A 15,421-nucleotide genomic window follows, 5' to 3' on the forward strand; every position below is an offset into this window, starting at 1 on the left:
CGCAGACGACATATCCATTCTAATCCCCATAAATGACATCACAAAAGAAATTGTAGACAACCTCTCAAACATAATGACCGAAATTGACAAATGGACCACTAATTTCAAACTAAAACTAAACGCAGAGAAAACAAAAGTCTTTCTGGCTAGTCCTAATGACAAAATCACGAGAACATCGATAAAAATAAACAATCACGAATACCCAATTTCCAAAAACATAAAAATACTCGGTATCACCCTAGACACTCATCTAACTATGACTGACCACACAAACTCACTAGTGAAAAAATGTTTTTACACGCTACGGAAACTAAGGACCATAAAAAAATACTTTGACACAACGTCATTCAGGTTGCTGGTACAGGCACTGATCCTATCCATTCTTGACTACTGCAACATCATCTACCTGGGCATCCCACAAAAAACAATAAAAAAACTAAGATTAATACAAAACACCGCCGTTCGCCTAATTTTTGGACTAAGAAAAAACGATCACATCAGCCCCTACTATAAAAAACTGCATTGGCTTCCAATAGAAGCGCGAATACCATTCAAATTTGCTTGCACCTGTTTCAGGCAAGCCTGGGGACTAGCACTTTCATACCTGCAAACTCACTTCATCCTGCACAACCCCACACGAGCAACCAGAAACAATAACTTCTTTGCATACCCAAAGATTACAGGCTGCAGATACAAATCATTCCTGGACAGAACTTTTAAGTTCCAAGCAAGCAGACAGCAAGTTTGGCTGAAAAACTACATAAACGAACCCAATCTGTCTTACAGTGCCTTCCGTAAATTGATCAAAACCGCCCTATTCGCTAAATTCGTTGACTAAAACTGTCTCCTCAATTGTCCCCTTCCTCACTAGGACCCTCCCTCACTAGGACTCCCCTCCCCGTAAACGCCTTTTTCTTCCTCTCAAGAAGCTCCTCATCTATTCAGATATCCTCTACTCATAGAACTCCTACTCATATGTAAGCTCTAAAGTATTCAGGTATTCATTACCCATAGAACTCCAATTAGCACGTTAGTTTCCCATTAGACTATTTTATTGTATTAGACACATTGCATGGTATTGTATCTAGTCTTATTGTATTTAGACTCACTGTATTGTACTGTACTGTATTGTATTGTATTGTATGTAAACTTATTGTTTTGTATTAAGACCTTTTGTTATTCGCTGAATGTCCAGCCCTCTTACAATGTAAACCGCCTAGAAGTCGCCTGACTATGGCGGTATAGAAAAATAAAGTTATTATTATTATTATTATATAGGATTAAACATTTACAGGGAAAATGTAAAAAGAAATGGGCTCCCAGGGATAAAACCTGGAGGCGCAACACCAAAAACTGCTTCCTTTTTTCCTATGTATCCACACAGACATCAGGAAATATCCATACTTTCCCTCCCAAAAACAATTTATCACTATTTCAGTCTCATCACCCAGTCTTTATCGGACTCAAAAACGAATGTCACCAGGAGTGTTGATCTTATACTCTCTTCCTCAATAGATGTTCCCAATAACTGCGTAAAAACACAAAAATAAAGTATACAGATTGAGATCTTTAAGTGTGTCCCATACGCTTTATGATGAAGACCACATACCATTTTAGTAGCCTTCCTCTGACCAACTCCATCCTTTTTGTATCTTTTTGAAGTTGCGGCCTCCAGAATCATATATAATATTCTAAATGAGGTCTCACCTAAGTCTTATACAGGGGCATCAATAAATCCTTTTTCTACTAGCCATGCAACCTAGCATCCTTCTAGATTTCGTTATCACCTTTCCAACCTGTCTGGCAATGGAAGATTAAGTGACTTGCCCAGGGTCACAAGGAGCAGCACTGGGCTTGAGCCCACAGCCTCAGGATGCTGAGGCTGTAGCTCTAACTACCAGTAGCTTAATTGTATGACCTCTAGTCCTAGTATTTTTGCAAGGAGTAAAGAAACAATTCAAATCTACCAGTTCCATTCCACTCAGTATTTTATAAACCTGTATCATATTTCCCCTTAGGCATCTCTTCTCCAAGCTGAAGAGCACTAGCCAATTTAGCCTTTATTACCCTTTATCACTTCTCTGTATGTTTTCAAATTCTAGGATGTACACTGTATAACTAGACAAGTCATGAACTGGAAACTAGAAGGGAAAAGAATCCAGAAAGGCCAAGAGAGGCGTGGTATTAAACAGATGAAAAGGATCTCACTGAGCTGGATATCTATTGGTAGAAGCAGCTGAAAAAACATTTAGACCAGGTGTGGAAGACGTGTCTGTCTGCCCTATGTGCCAACTGGCTTAAAAAAGAGATAACAACAAAAAGTAATAATCATAACAACAATGCATTTCTGCAGTTTGGAATCAACATGAGCACTCACCTGTCAGCAGTGCTTGCACATTTAATTTTGTCTATGATGATGACCTGCTTATTACAGTACATAGAGGTAGTGAGTGCAACACCAAGGCTAGACCTAGGTGGCTTGGCAACTTCCACTATCAGCAGCCCCAATGAAGTTTTCACTGAATCTGTTAAAACAAATAAAAGTAATACACCCAACATTTATTCCATAGTTTCAGTAATTGCTAACACAGGTGGCACACAGACACACAAGCAGATGTGCTTAAGTTATTAGAAAAAACACAGTATATGCCAAACTATTATTTAAAGGAAAATTTTGCAGACATTCTCTCTCCTCAGTTTGACTAAAAGTATCATATACTTCCACAATGTGGATATTTTTAGGTCAGTTAAAAAGAGCTCCTCTCCCAGGACACACACTGATATGCAGAGGACCTGGTTTTCAGTCCAAGATTATGATTCTGCACCCCAGGCTGGCTGAAGATTGAGGTACTGTGGCAGGAGCATTCATAGTCTCGGGGCATTGTGGAGGGAAGGAAATAGGGCATCCTAATCACTGCACAATGATGACACATGGAGGGCAATTTTTTAAAGGCACACAGATTTAGACGCCTAGAGTCATATTCTATAAACGGCGTCTATCTACATTAGGCACCACTAGGTGTCCTAATCACGGCTGCCTAGTGACACCTAAGTTCAGGATCTGTGCCTAACTTTTTTTTAATTGGCTTAATCAGCGTGGTAATTGATCGTGCCAGTTTTCAGCCAATCAAAACCAAACAAATCATTAAACAATTTAAGAGCTTGGTGCCAAACTCTTGGGATGCTTAGTGATGCCTAAGTAGAGATGCCCTCCCACACCTAAGGAGGCCCAATGACCCCTATCTCAAACAGTAGGCGTTGTTAGACATCTGAGATAGGTGCCTGTAAATTAGGCAAGTGAAAAGATGGCCTAACAGAGTGACGCCTACCTTTAGGACACCTAGCAATGCCTAAGTCCGCTTAGGCACCGTTAGACGTGATTTTATAAATGGCGCCAGTGTAGGCACTGCTGAGCACCATTTATAGAATATGGCCCCTAGAGTGTTCACAGTCTCTGAATATTTCTCTACTAGATTCAGATAAAAAAATGTTTTGATGTATTGTTGACTATTGCTCAGAAATTAATTCTCTCCAATTGGAAGTCCTCTACTTCACTTCACATTCAACATTGGTGGAACTTAGTACTACAGTATCATAAATTCAAACTAGCAATAGCAGAGCATAGAGGGCAGTTATACTCAGTGAATAAATGTTGGTCTTTACTACATATATATCTACAATCCATATCTGTATGATTTTAGTCTGAAACACACATAAGAAGTGTCAGGTTTTTGGTATTATTTCATACTGTGTTGAAAGTCTGTATAATATCATTGGATGTTAGCTTTTGCAATGTGCTTGTATAATTTATTTTTCTGTTTGTTCACACTTTTGAAAATAAATAAAATTTCATGGGAAAAAAAAGAAAAAGAAAAGTTGGTGCCTACTTTCCTTTATAGAAAACCAGTGTAACTGGATATATACAGACATTTAATTTAGGTATAACCACCTAAACAAGCACCATAGAAATGTTGTAAATGTTCACACCTAGATTGTTAAAAAAAAGGTCAGCAACGTTTTTCACTGCTCCGTTACTTCAGTAGCCGGATCGAGAGGGTGCGTGTATTTGTGCATAGTGTTTGGTTTCTCACAAAATCCGATGAAGACTTACAAAACTCCTGATGCAGGCCGGTTGGGCCGAAACATGTGCATGTCGAGTCATATGAGTCATTAAGTCATTGGATGAATTTTCTGAGGCTTTGGATGAATAAAGGCAATTGGATTTATCAGATGAGTTGAAAAACACTTTTTTTGAGTGCGCACCATTCTGATTGGGTCAATTCCACTTTTTTTGTTCTTTTGTGTTTGTGGTTTTGTTTCCCCTGTTCTATTCTGCTCTCTGTCTCTGCTATTCTATAATTTATGAATACAACTCTGCATACCACCCATGCTCCTTCCAGAATTTGTGTATAACACAAACAATGCTAAAGGTGTTCAAATAGCTCAAACAGGAATATCCCCATTGAGACATAACAAAAATATAACATGGAGGGCTATGTACATCAACGCACACAGTTTAGGAAACAAGATCCTGGAATTGGAAACAGAAATAAGGAATGCCGACCTGGATGTGGTGGCGATATCCGAAACCTGGCTCACAGACTCCCACAGGTGGGACATGGTCATACCGGGTTACAACTTGCTTCGCCGGGACAGAGAGGGAAGAAAGGGAGGGGGTGTAGCATTATATACTAAAGATGACATTAAGGTCACGAGAATCTCAGATGTCCAGTATACTGGGGAATCCCTTTGGGTTAATTTGGCCAGAGGGAAGGACAAATGCTTGTATCTTGGCGTAATTTACAGACCCCCAAGACAACAGGATGACCTGGATATGGAAATAATCGAAGATATAGAAAATATCACCTTGCGTGGGGACACAGTATTGCTAGGTGACTTCAACATGCCTGATGTGGATTGGGTTACACTTACCTCTGCTTCCGGCAGCAGCAGGAGGCTATTAAACTCTATGAAAGGAGCAAGCCTCAGGCAACTGGTGTTGGAACCGACAAGGGATCAGGCAATACTGGACCTGATACTTACCAATGGAGAAAGTGTCACAGAGGTCTCGGTGGGCGACACATTGGCCTCCAGTGACCACAACATGGTATGGTTCAATATCAGGAAAGGTTTCACTAAATCTACTACACTAACCAAAGTCCTCAAATTCAAGGACACAAATTTCAAAGAAATGGGAGACTTCGTTCACCAGGCGCTACAAAGCCAAGAAGAAACCGATAACGTGGAAGACATGTGGTCGACTTTGAAAGCAACCATACAAGAAGCAACAAACCGCTATGTAAAATCAGTAAGTAAACGGCGAAGGAACAATAAGCCACAGTGGTTTACTGCGGAGATCTCAGACCTGATCAAGGAGAAGAAAAAAGCATTCATCTCTTACAAACAATCAGGGAAGCAGGACTCTAGAGCAGACTACCTGGCCAAATCAAAAGCCGTCAAAACAGCAGTCAGGGAGGCTAAATTCCTCATGGAGGAGCCTCTAGCAAAGAACATCCAGAAGGGAGATAAATCCTTCTTCAGGTATATCAGTGATAGAAGAAAAAACTCAGGCGGGATTGTACGTCTTAGGAAACCAGACGGAGACTATGTGGAAAAGGATTCGGAAAAAGCCCAACTATTAAATGAATACTTCTGCTCAGTCTTCACCCGAGAAGCGCCAGGGCTCGGCCCTCAGCTACAGACAAGGGTTGGCTCAGTTGACCCGTTTAGTAACTTTGAGTTTACGCCCAGCAGTGTCTACGGTGAGCTGTCAAGGCTCAAGGTTAGCAAGGCAATGGGGCCGGACAACCTGTACCCCAGGGTGCTTAGGGAGCTGAGTGATGTCTTGGCGGAGCCACTGTCCGCGCTCTTCAACCTCTCCCTTAGTACAGGCAGCGTCCCGTTGGACTGGAGGATGGCTAACGTCATTCCACTCCACAAGAAAGGCTCAAAGATGGAGACAGCAAACTACAGACCAGTGAGTCTAACATCGATAGTGAGCAAACTAATGGAAACTCTAATCAAACACCAATTAATTAAGATCCTGGATGAGGAGAATCTACGGGATCCCCGACAACATGGATTTACTAAGGGGAGATCCTGCCAATCCAACCTGATCAGCTTCTTTGACTGGGTAACGGGGAAGCTGGATATTGGGGAGTCCCTGGACATCGTGTACCTGGACTTTAGCAAAGCATTCGATAGCGTACCACACCGCAGGTTACTGAGCAAGATGAGTTCTATAGGATTAGGTGACACATTGACGAAATGGGTTGGGAGCTGGCTTGGAAGTAGGCTCCAAAGGGTGGTGGTGAACGGCACCCCCTCCGAAATGACGGAGGTGATTAGTGGAGTACCACAGGGCTCAGTCTTGGGCCCAATCCTATTCAACATCTTTATAAGAGACTTGGCAGAAGGGCTTCGAGGTAAAATAACATTATTCGCCGATGACGCCAAACTGAGTAATGTAGTGGGCAAATGCACAACAGACGAAGATTCAGTGCCCGACAACATGATGCACGACCTACTCCTACTGGAGCGATGGTCTAGGACATGGCAACTCAACTTCAATGCCAAAAAATGCAAAGTTATGCACCTGGGCAGCCAGAATCCATGCAAGTCTTATACCCTTAATGGCGAGATCCTAGCAAAAACGGTAGCAGAACGAGACTTGGGGGTAATCGTCAGTGAGGACATGAAGTCTGCCAATCAAGTGGAGCAGGCTTCGTCCAAGGCAAGACAAATCATGGGCTGCATACGAAGGGGTTTTGTCAGTCGTAAGGCGGAAGTCATTATGCCATTGTATAGATCCATGGTGAGGCTCCACCTGGAATACTGTGCAGTGGCGTACCTAGGGGGGGGCGGGGGGGGGCGGGCCGCCCCGGGTACCAGCCCTGAGGGGGTGTTCCCGGCCTTGCCGCTCAGTCCCCCCCCACGCCCGAAGGACCGCTCGCCCCACTGACCTTCCAGCACACCTATGAAGCAGCCCGCAGCAGGATCGCGACGTCAGCAATCCCTCAGCTGCTTGGGCGCTGCTTCCTGCGCCGCGGTCCCGTCCCTCCTCTGATGTCAGAGGAGGGGGCGGGACCGCGACGCAGGAAGCAGCTCCTAAGCAGCGCAAAGATAGCTGACGTCGCGATCCTGCTGCGGCTGCTTCATAGGTAGTGCGGGGAGGCCAGGGGGGCGAATGGTCCTTCGGGGTGGGTCGGGGCATCAGGCCTTCAGGGTGGGGCGGGCGGGCGGGCAGGCAGACTTTCAAGGGGGAGGGGGGTGACAGGCAGGCAGGCAGGCCTTCAAGGGGGGGTGCAGGTCTTCGGGGGGGGGGCGCAGACCTTCAAGGGGGTGCAGGCCTTCAAGGGGGGGACCGGCAGGCAGGCCTTCAAGGGGGGGACAGGCCTACAAGGGGGGGGGGACAGGCCTACAAGGGGGTGCAGGCCTACAAGGGGGGGGACAGGCCTTCAAGGGGGGACAGGCCTTCAGGGGGGGTGCATGCCTTCAGGGGGGGTGCCGACCTTCAAGGGGGTGCAGGCCTTCAAGGGGGGGACAGGCAGGCAGGCCTTCAAGTGGGGAGACAGGCCTTCGGGGGGGGTGCAGGCCTTCGGGGGGGGTGCAGATCTTCAAGGGGGTGCAGGCCTTCAAGGGGGGGACAGGCAGGCAGGCCTTCAAGGGGGGGACAGGCCTACAAGGGGGTGGGACAGGCCTTCAAGGGGGGGCAGGCCTTTGGGGGGGTGCCAACCTTCAAGGGGGGGTGCAGGCCTTCAAGGGGGGGGACAGGCCTTCAAGGGGGGACAAGCAGGCAGGCCTTCAAGGGGGGGACAGGCCTACAAGGGGGTGGGACAGGCCTTCAAGGGGGTGCAGGCCTTTGGGGGGGTGCCAACCTTCAAGGGGGGGGACAGGCCTTCAAGGGGGGACAAGCAGGCAGGCCTTCAAGGGGGGGTCAGGCCTTCAAGGGGGGGACAGGCCTACAAGGGGGTGGGACAGGCAGACCTTTAAGGGGGGACAGGCCTACAAGGGGGTGGGACAGGCAGACCTTTAAGGGGGGATAGGCCTTCAAGGGGGGACAAGCAGGCAGGCCTTCAAGGGGGGGTCAGGCCTTCAAGGGGGGGGGACAGGCCTTCGGGGGTGCAGGCCTTCGGGGTGGGTGCAGGCCTTCGGGGTGGGTGCAGGCATTCGGGGTGGGTGCAGGCCTTCGGGATGGGTGCAGGCCTTCAGGGGGGGACAGACCTTCGGGTGGGGGGTACAATCCTTCGGGGAGGGTGCAGGCCTTCAGGGGTGGGGTTTAGGCCTTCAGAGGGGGACAGACCTTCGGGTGGGAGGTAAAGTCCTTCGGGGGGTGCAGGTCTTCAGGGGTGGGGTGTAGCCCTTCTGAGGGGGGACAGACCTTCGGGGGAGGGGGGTCCTGGTGTAAAAGTACACAGAGGGAGAGAGGGAAAGGGGGGTTCAAAGATACGTGCATATGCCAGACTTTGGGGGTTAGAAATAATGGGTCTAAAAACAGAGGAGTGGGAGAGAGATGGTGCATAATGGGATTTAGGGAGGGAAGGAACAGAAAGGGAGAGAACTTGGAAACAGGGGATGGTGTGGAGGGGGGATAGAGATACTGGATAGGAGGATAGTTGGGAACAGAAAGGGAGAGATGGTGGATCCTGGGGTGGTGGGGAGTTGAGAAAAGGTGAATCTGTGGATGGAGACAAAAAAAAGGAAAGATGCCAGATCTCCGGGAGAGGGAAGGGAAACGGAAGGGGAGAACAGAGATGGCAGACGGATGGTTAGCACGGAGAAAGGAGACCCTGGCAAGCAAGACAACAAGAGCCTGGGACCAACAAGATTTGAATATTGATCAGAGAACAAAAGGTAGAAAAAATAATTTTATTTTCTGTTTTGTGATTACAATATGTTAGATTTGAAAAGTGTACATGAGACAGCTTGAAATGGGAACTTTTCTATTTTTGTGAATGGCAAGGCTGAGTTCAGTTAAAATATATGCTTTATAAGAAAATATAATAATGTGTTTTATAAAGTTTATAAGCATTGCTGGCATACTCGGTGAGGTGTTCCTAGTGTTGGTGGTGGTGGTAGCATGTCAGTGTGTTGAGAGGAAGAGGTAGTCTGGGAAATTCTGCTGAGCAAACTCTGGGCCCATTTCCACCCCCAGTTAGTCCACTCCACTCAACTGGTTCACACACTGAGTGGGTCTTTGGGTGTTATTTCTGGGTAGTTGTTTTAGAATCTCTTCCAGTGGTTTGTCAGTATCTCCTTCTGGTCCAAGGAAGGAAACTTTGTCAACCTTAGCATTGACCTTCAGAATATGTTTGTAACAGCGCTGCTTGTGTGGCATTAGGCTATGTAGTGATCGAAAGAAAAAAACAGACCTTTGCACATTTTTGCACTATATGGTGGGTGTATGAGGAGATTCATTTCCTGCACAGTTAAGTCCATGTGAAGTTACCTTGTGCTGTATTTGACATCTAGCAAGGTCTCTGTTTGGAAGGAAAGATCTAAGCTTAAAAATGAAGTGGTCAGAAGTTATGTTAAAAGTAGATAGCGTAGCTGGTTTTAAGAAAGGTTTGGACAAATTCCTGGAGGAAAAGTCCATTGTCTGTTATTAAGACATGGGGGAAGCATCTGCTTGCCCTGGATTGGTGCACTCAGCAGCAACAAATACTAGTTTTGGCTGGCTCTTTCCCCGCATTTCTCCTCTCTTCCCCACGATTTAATATCCAGTTCAGGCAGTAAGTAAATGCATCGGCAGGGGGGGTCTGGTAAGTCTTGGGGGCTGGGGATGGAAGGTGAGAATCAGTTCTGTAGGCTATCAGAAATTTGCTTAATTATCTACTCACACAGAAAAGCAGTAAAGTCAATAGGTTCTCTGAGTGGGAACAACCTGTTTGATCTTGCACTCTTGTGATTGACCAATTGTTTATCACTGTTTAATTTATCACATTGATTAATTTGAGCACACCTGAGGTGTCCTATGATGGTGTGCACTGCAGGCAGAGGAGCCTTATTGTGTAAAGCACTGGAGAATTCTCTCCTCTCGCTTACCTCTCACGCTGAGGACACCCTGCTTCAGTATAATCATTTATATGATTTATCTTATAAACATTATTACGTGGTCTTTTCCTCAAGTGCTGAGACATCAGGTTGTTCCCACTTGGAGAACCTATTGACTTTTACTGCTTTTCTGTGTGGCTTTAACATTTTTGCTATTCAGTATACCTAAACTATTATTCAGTAGAAAAAATATGGTTTGTTCAATCAAATCCTGTGTGGACATTGGACTTCTATGAGTGAATGTTCTGCTTGATTGAACAAACTAAATTTTTTCTACTGAATAATAGTCTAGGTACAATGAAAGTAAATAGCAAAAATGTTTGAGTAGATAATTAAGGAAATCTTGCTTATGGACTGGGAAAAAAGACTGTTCAAGCAAATGTCTCCAGAACTGCTTTAATGGAAAAATGTGATTTTTTTTTTTTAAGTACTTTGTGAAATTTATTGTTGTTGTGAAATTTATTGTTATACTTTGTTTAAACTTAAAAAGCGGTGTCATTAACAGTGAATCTAATCAAAAAATCGATTCAACAGGGTGAATCGAATCGAATGAAATATTTTTCTCTGAATCGGGCAGCACTATTGGCTACCATGAGAATGGGCTACTGGGCATGATGGACCATTGGTGTGACCCAGTTAGGCTATTCTTATGTTATGTTCTCATCTGTAGGGGCCTTTGTTTTCACTTCTTATTTTAATGTATTTTTTTCCTGGGAACTTATCAGTGTTTTTTTATAATGGGAACAAAAATGGAAGAGAATTAATGTGTGTGGAATGGGGGGGTAACTAATTTCTTCAGCTAAATAATTCAATCCACTTCAAACAGACATAGGAGAACTCACGCACCATTCACACACCCTCCAACCAAAAACGTCAAAAGAAAAAAACTGTTCGACAACCTCCTAGCCATTCGAGCTGCAACACTTGACCCCCAACTCTACAACCTATTGACCTCGACCACAAACTACAAAACCTTAAAAAAAGAAATAAAAACCCTTCTATTCAAAAAACACATAAAACCAAACTAACATAATCAGAACTGTCCCAAGCATCACCTGCAACTACTCCATATGTACTTCTGATGTCATGACAATTCAGACATAATTTATGTTATGTTATGTTTGGAATAATGGTTACATAAATGAGGTTCAATAAAAGAAAATTTTCACTGCCTGTTTCTATTCTGACCATTTATTCCATTTCATGGTTATTGCAAAAAAAAAAAAAAAAAAAAAATTTTTCCATGAGGGGGGGGGGTGTCAAAAAATGATGGGCCCCGGGTGCCACATACCCTAGGTACGCCACTGATACTGTGTGCAATTCTGGAGGCCGCATTATCGCAAGGATGTGCTGAGACTGGAGTCGGTGCAAAGAATGGCCACCCGGATGATCTCGGGACTCAAGGATCTACCATACGAAAAACGGCTTGACAAATTACAGCTATACTCGCTCGAGGAGCGCAGAGAGAGGGGGGACATGATCGAGACGTTCAAGTATTTTACGGGCCGCATCGAGGCGGAGGAAGATATCTTCTTTTTCAAGGGTCCCAAGACAACAAGAGGGCATCCGTTGAAAATCAGGGGCGGGAAACTACGAGGTGACACCAGGAAATTCTTTTTCACTGAAAGAGTGGTTGATCGCTGGAATAGTCTTCCACTACAGGTGATTGAGGCCAGCAGCGTGCCTGATTTTAAGGCCAAATGGGATCGGCACATGGGATCTATTCACAGGGCAAAGGTAGGGGAGGGACATTAAGGTGGGCAGACTAGATGGGCCGTGGGCCCTTATCTGCCGTCTATTTCTATGTTTCTTTGTTTCTATGTTCATCTTCAAACAGTGATAAGCTTTGTCAGGGGCAAACATTTGCTCCTGATGCAGTCACAGGCAAAATACAGCCACGCCGGGCACTTCTGTTCCTGGGAGTATTTGAAATAAAGACTTGGATACTTGGATTCTGCTTGGTCTGCTTCCTTGTTTTCTCCAGGTGCATATGTGTAGATATGAGTACATTCATATTTGACACTATTTGGATCATTACCACACATTCGTGGTGCCTAAATGTTCATACCTTCTTTATAAATTACCCTATGACCAGACTTAGAGTCCATGATTATAGGTTCCAGCAAATAGCCATGGTGTACAGCATCTGCCTGAGGATGGTAATGGCTTGCTAAAGTGAGTGGAAGCATTGGGTTCATTTCCATGAAGGTAGAGGCTTAAAGTTATATAAAAATAAAGGATTATTTAGAATAATATTTCTATCTTTCTTTTTTCCCTAACTCCTTCACTGGACCAATCAGGGAGGGAGATTCTGAACAGATATAAGAGAGTCCCATAGAAAGAACAATCTGAAAATTGCTCCTTCAATGGAATAAAAGTAGAACCAGTTGAGCTTGTCCTAAATTTGATGGAGCAATGGATGACTGAATTCAGACTGAAACTTAATTTAGAAAAAACAAAATTTTTCATAGCTTCGCCACACCCACTTGACACCAAAACACCACTATACATCAACAAGCTTAGTTATCCTATTCAGTCTACTATGAAGGTATTGGGTGTAACACTAGACCAGAGCCTAACCATGAAAGACCGGGTAGACTCCTTAATCAGAAAGGGTTTTTTCACTCTCTGAAAGCTTCGGTTCATTAGAGCATATTTTGATATATCAGTATTTAGAATTCTGGTACAATCCATCAACTGAGTCAACTTGATTACTGTAATATCGCCTATTTGGCAATTTCCCAAAAGAATATGCAATGATTACAACTAGTGCAAAATGTAGCAGTCAAACTGATTTTCGGGCTGAAGAAGTTCGATCATGTGACACCTTACTACCGACAGCTGCATTGGCTGCTGATGGAGGCATGTGTGAAGTTTAAGTTTGGTTGTTTTTTGCTTTAAGGTACTATTCGGTCTAGCCCCTAAATATATAACTGACCTTTTTTCTTTCTCATCCAACATTTGAACTTTGTTTCCCCTCCAGTTAGAGGATGTAAACTCAAAAGACATCATCAACACCTCTTCTCACATCAGGCAGCACTATGGGGTAAAGATCTAGAACAATTGCTTATGCCTAATACTTATGGGGAATTTAGGAAACGCCTAAAAACATATCTGTTCCTGAAGTATCTAGGCAGCTGACCCGTACAACTCTTTCTCCACAGTAACTGATCCCTAGAGCTGTTAATCACTAGCTTTTAACTCTGTTATGTTCACTCATCCTGTACCATTTTTAATCATTGTAAACCGCATAGAACTTCAAGGTCCTGCGGTATATAAACTGTTATTATTATTATTATTATTATTAATAAATATTGGAATTAAACATTACCCTTAAAAATGAAAAGGAAGAAGGCTAAGGATCCAAATTAGCTCACTTTGGGATCCTTTTACAAAGCTGTGGTAGAACGAAAGATTAGGTTCTTACTGGATAATCTTTTTTTCTGTTAGTCTTCTTAGGAATCCGTATGCTATATGATCAATCCATTGCTGTGATCTGGCTTTGCAGAAGTGTGTCACACAATTTTCAGCATCTCCCACATTGCCAGTGGAGTGGAGTGCCCCCTTCAGTTTGTTCCAAAGCAATTGATCTCCACTGGAATAGAATACGAAGAGGAACTTCCCTGCAAATACCATAGATATGCCAACCTTCTTAGGAAGGCCCCGGGAGAGAAAGCAATGAGGGCCCAACATTGGCAATCGCGCATGTGTGAGAGCGAGCATACAATTAATTTTATGCCTCAGTGAGTATTAGGTAACTGGGGGGAGGGCTCAGGAGAAGCCCCAAATCAGTGCTTTTGCCATGAGAACCCATGCATGCCCTGCTGAGATAAAGGTGACTGGCAAGGAGGCCAGCTCCTAAAACAAAGTGAAAAAAATATAGTTTTATTAATTTTCAAATGTTTCTTGTGGCCAGCTAAGGTTTTGGAAGTCCCTTGTGAGCAGCTATGTGTTTGTCACCTTGCAAATAAGTGATCAGAAGTCAATGAAGCCGGAATTCTGTCCATGTGAACGTCATTAATATATATATTTCTGTCATCATTCTCTTATATTACCGACAGGGCCAAATTAAAGGGTAGGCCAGTGGCCACGTGCCATGGGCCCGCAAATATCATGAAGGCCACAGGGCCAACATTAGGGAGGGAACAAACAGGGCAGGGGCCCCTGACTGCCTGGTGAGGTCAACTTCCCTCCCTTCCACTCCCTCGCTGCCCTCTCGCCCATTAGCGAACTGAACCCAGGCCACAGGGCTTTAATACTGCGTTGCACTGGCTTCCCTGCTCATCTGAAACATGGGGTCCAGTGGACTTGTCTGCCTAGGGGCCCTCGACAAATTAATCCTGCCCTGAGTACAGATAGAAACGATGAGCCATCTAAATTAAAAATACTTGTTGCATAATTTTAAACTGATAACACCCGAATTAAAGTGTAATATGAATATACATCATATTTCTAAACTATAATAAAATACCACTTACCCACAATTAACTAATGGAAGCATAGCCTGGAGGCTAGAGCAATGTATTGAAACCCAACAAATTTGGGGTTTAAACCCTACTGATGCTACTTATGACCTTGGGTAAGTTATCATATCAGGTACAAACTGTAATAGAGTGTAACTTACTTTGAGCTACTACTCACAGTCATAAACTAAATCCAAAAATAAATAAACAAAATATTGCTGATAATGTCCACATTGCCAGAATTATAACACAGATTAGAGTTAAAGCTTTCTGTAGACATTCAGGCCCTGATTCTGCAAAATGTGTCTAAAGTTAGGTGCCTATGTTAGGCGTCCTTTGTAGAATCGCGTTCAGCAGAGTTCAGCACTGTTTTGGCATCTACCTTTTTAGGCATCCTTTAGAGAATCAGGTTTTAGGTGAGATTTAGACGTCCAAATAATGTCCTTAATATTATATTATTAGAATGGCAATTTTATGCTGTTTTTCATTATAATTGTAATACTAAGAGTTAGATTTCTTTAATGCTTTTATTTATTTCTCTTCCATCAGACAGAATGACTGGGATTTGAACCAGCAACATTAGGATAGAAGGGTATAGGTTTAACCAGTGTGCTACAGAGTGAGCTAGCAAGCTGCATAGCAATTGTAAAACTGGGTCTTTAGGCATTGTAAGGAAGTTTCAAGTTTATTAAAAGTTTGTTGTACATGCAATATCAAATTCTTCAATACGTATGACAATAAAAAATTGGGAGACAAAATAAAACAATTTGTACAAGTAAACATACAATGTATGTACACAAGTAATTAGAGATACATAAGGGAAGAGGGTGAACTACAATTTTTAAGGAAAGTAAAAATACATTTAAGGAAAAAAACAACACTTCTGAGCACAGTTTAGGCTTCAG

At 43.7% G+C, this 15,421-nt stretch overlaps 1 protein-coding gene across 1 annotated transcript in view; it reads right to left on the minus strand.

Moving 5' to 3' along the window:
• The window catches only part of GRIP1 (glutamate receptor interacting protein 1), a 399,879-nt gene that overhangs the window by 179,932 nt on the left and 204,526 nt on the right, over positions 1–15,421 (minus strand). The window contains 1 exon segment of the mRNA XM_033958481.1: positions 2,378–2,525. Within this exon segment, the coding sequence (XP_033814372.1) occupies positions 2,378–2,525 (148 nt within the window).

This window comes from Geotrypetes seraphini, chromosome 9, assembly GCF_902459505.1.
Source record: "Geotrypetes seraphini chromosome 9, aGeoSer1.1, whole genome shotgun sequence".
In the NCBI taxonomy this organism is placed as follows: domain Eukaryota; kingdom Metazoa; phylum Chordata; class Amphibia; order Gymnophiona; family Dermophiidae; genus Geotrypetes; species Geotrypetes seraphini.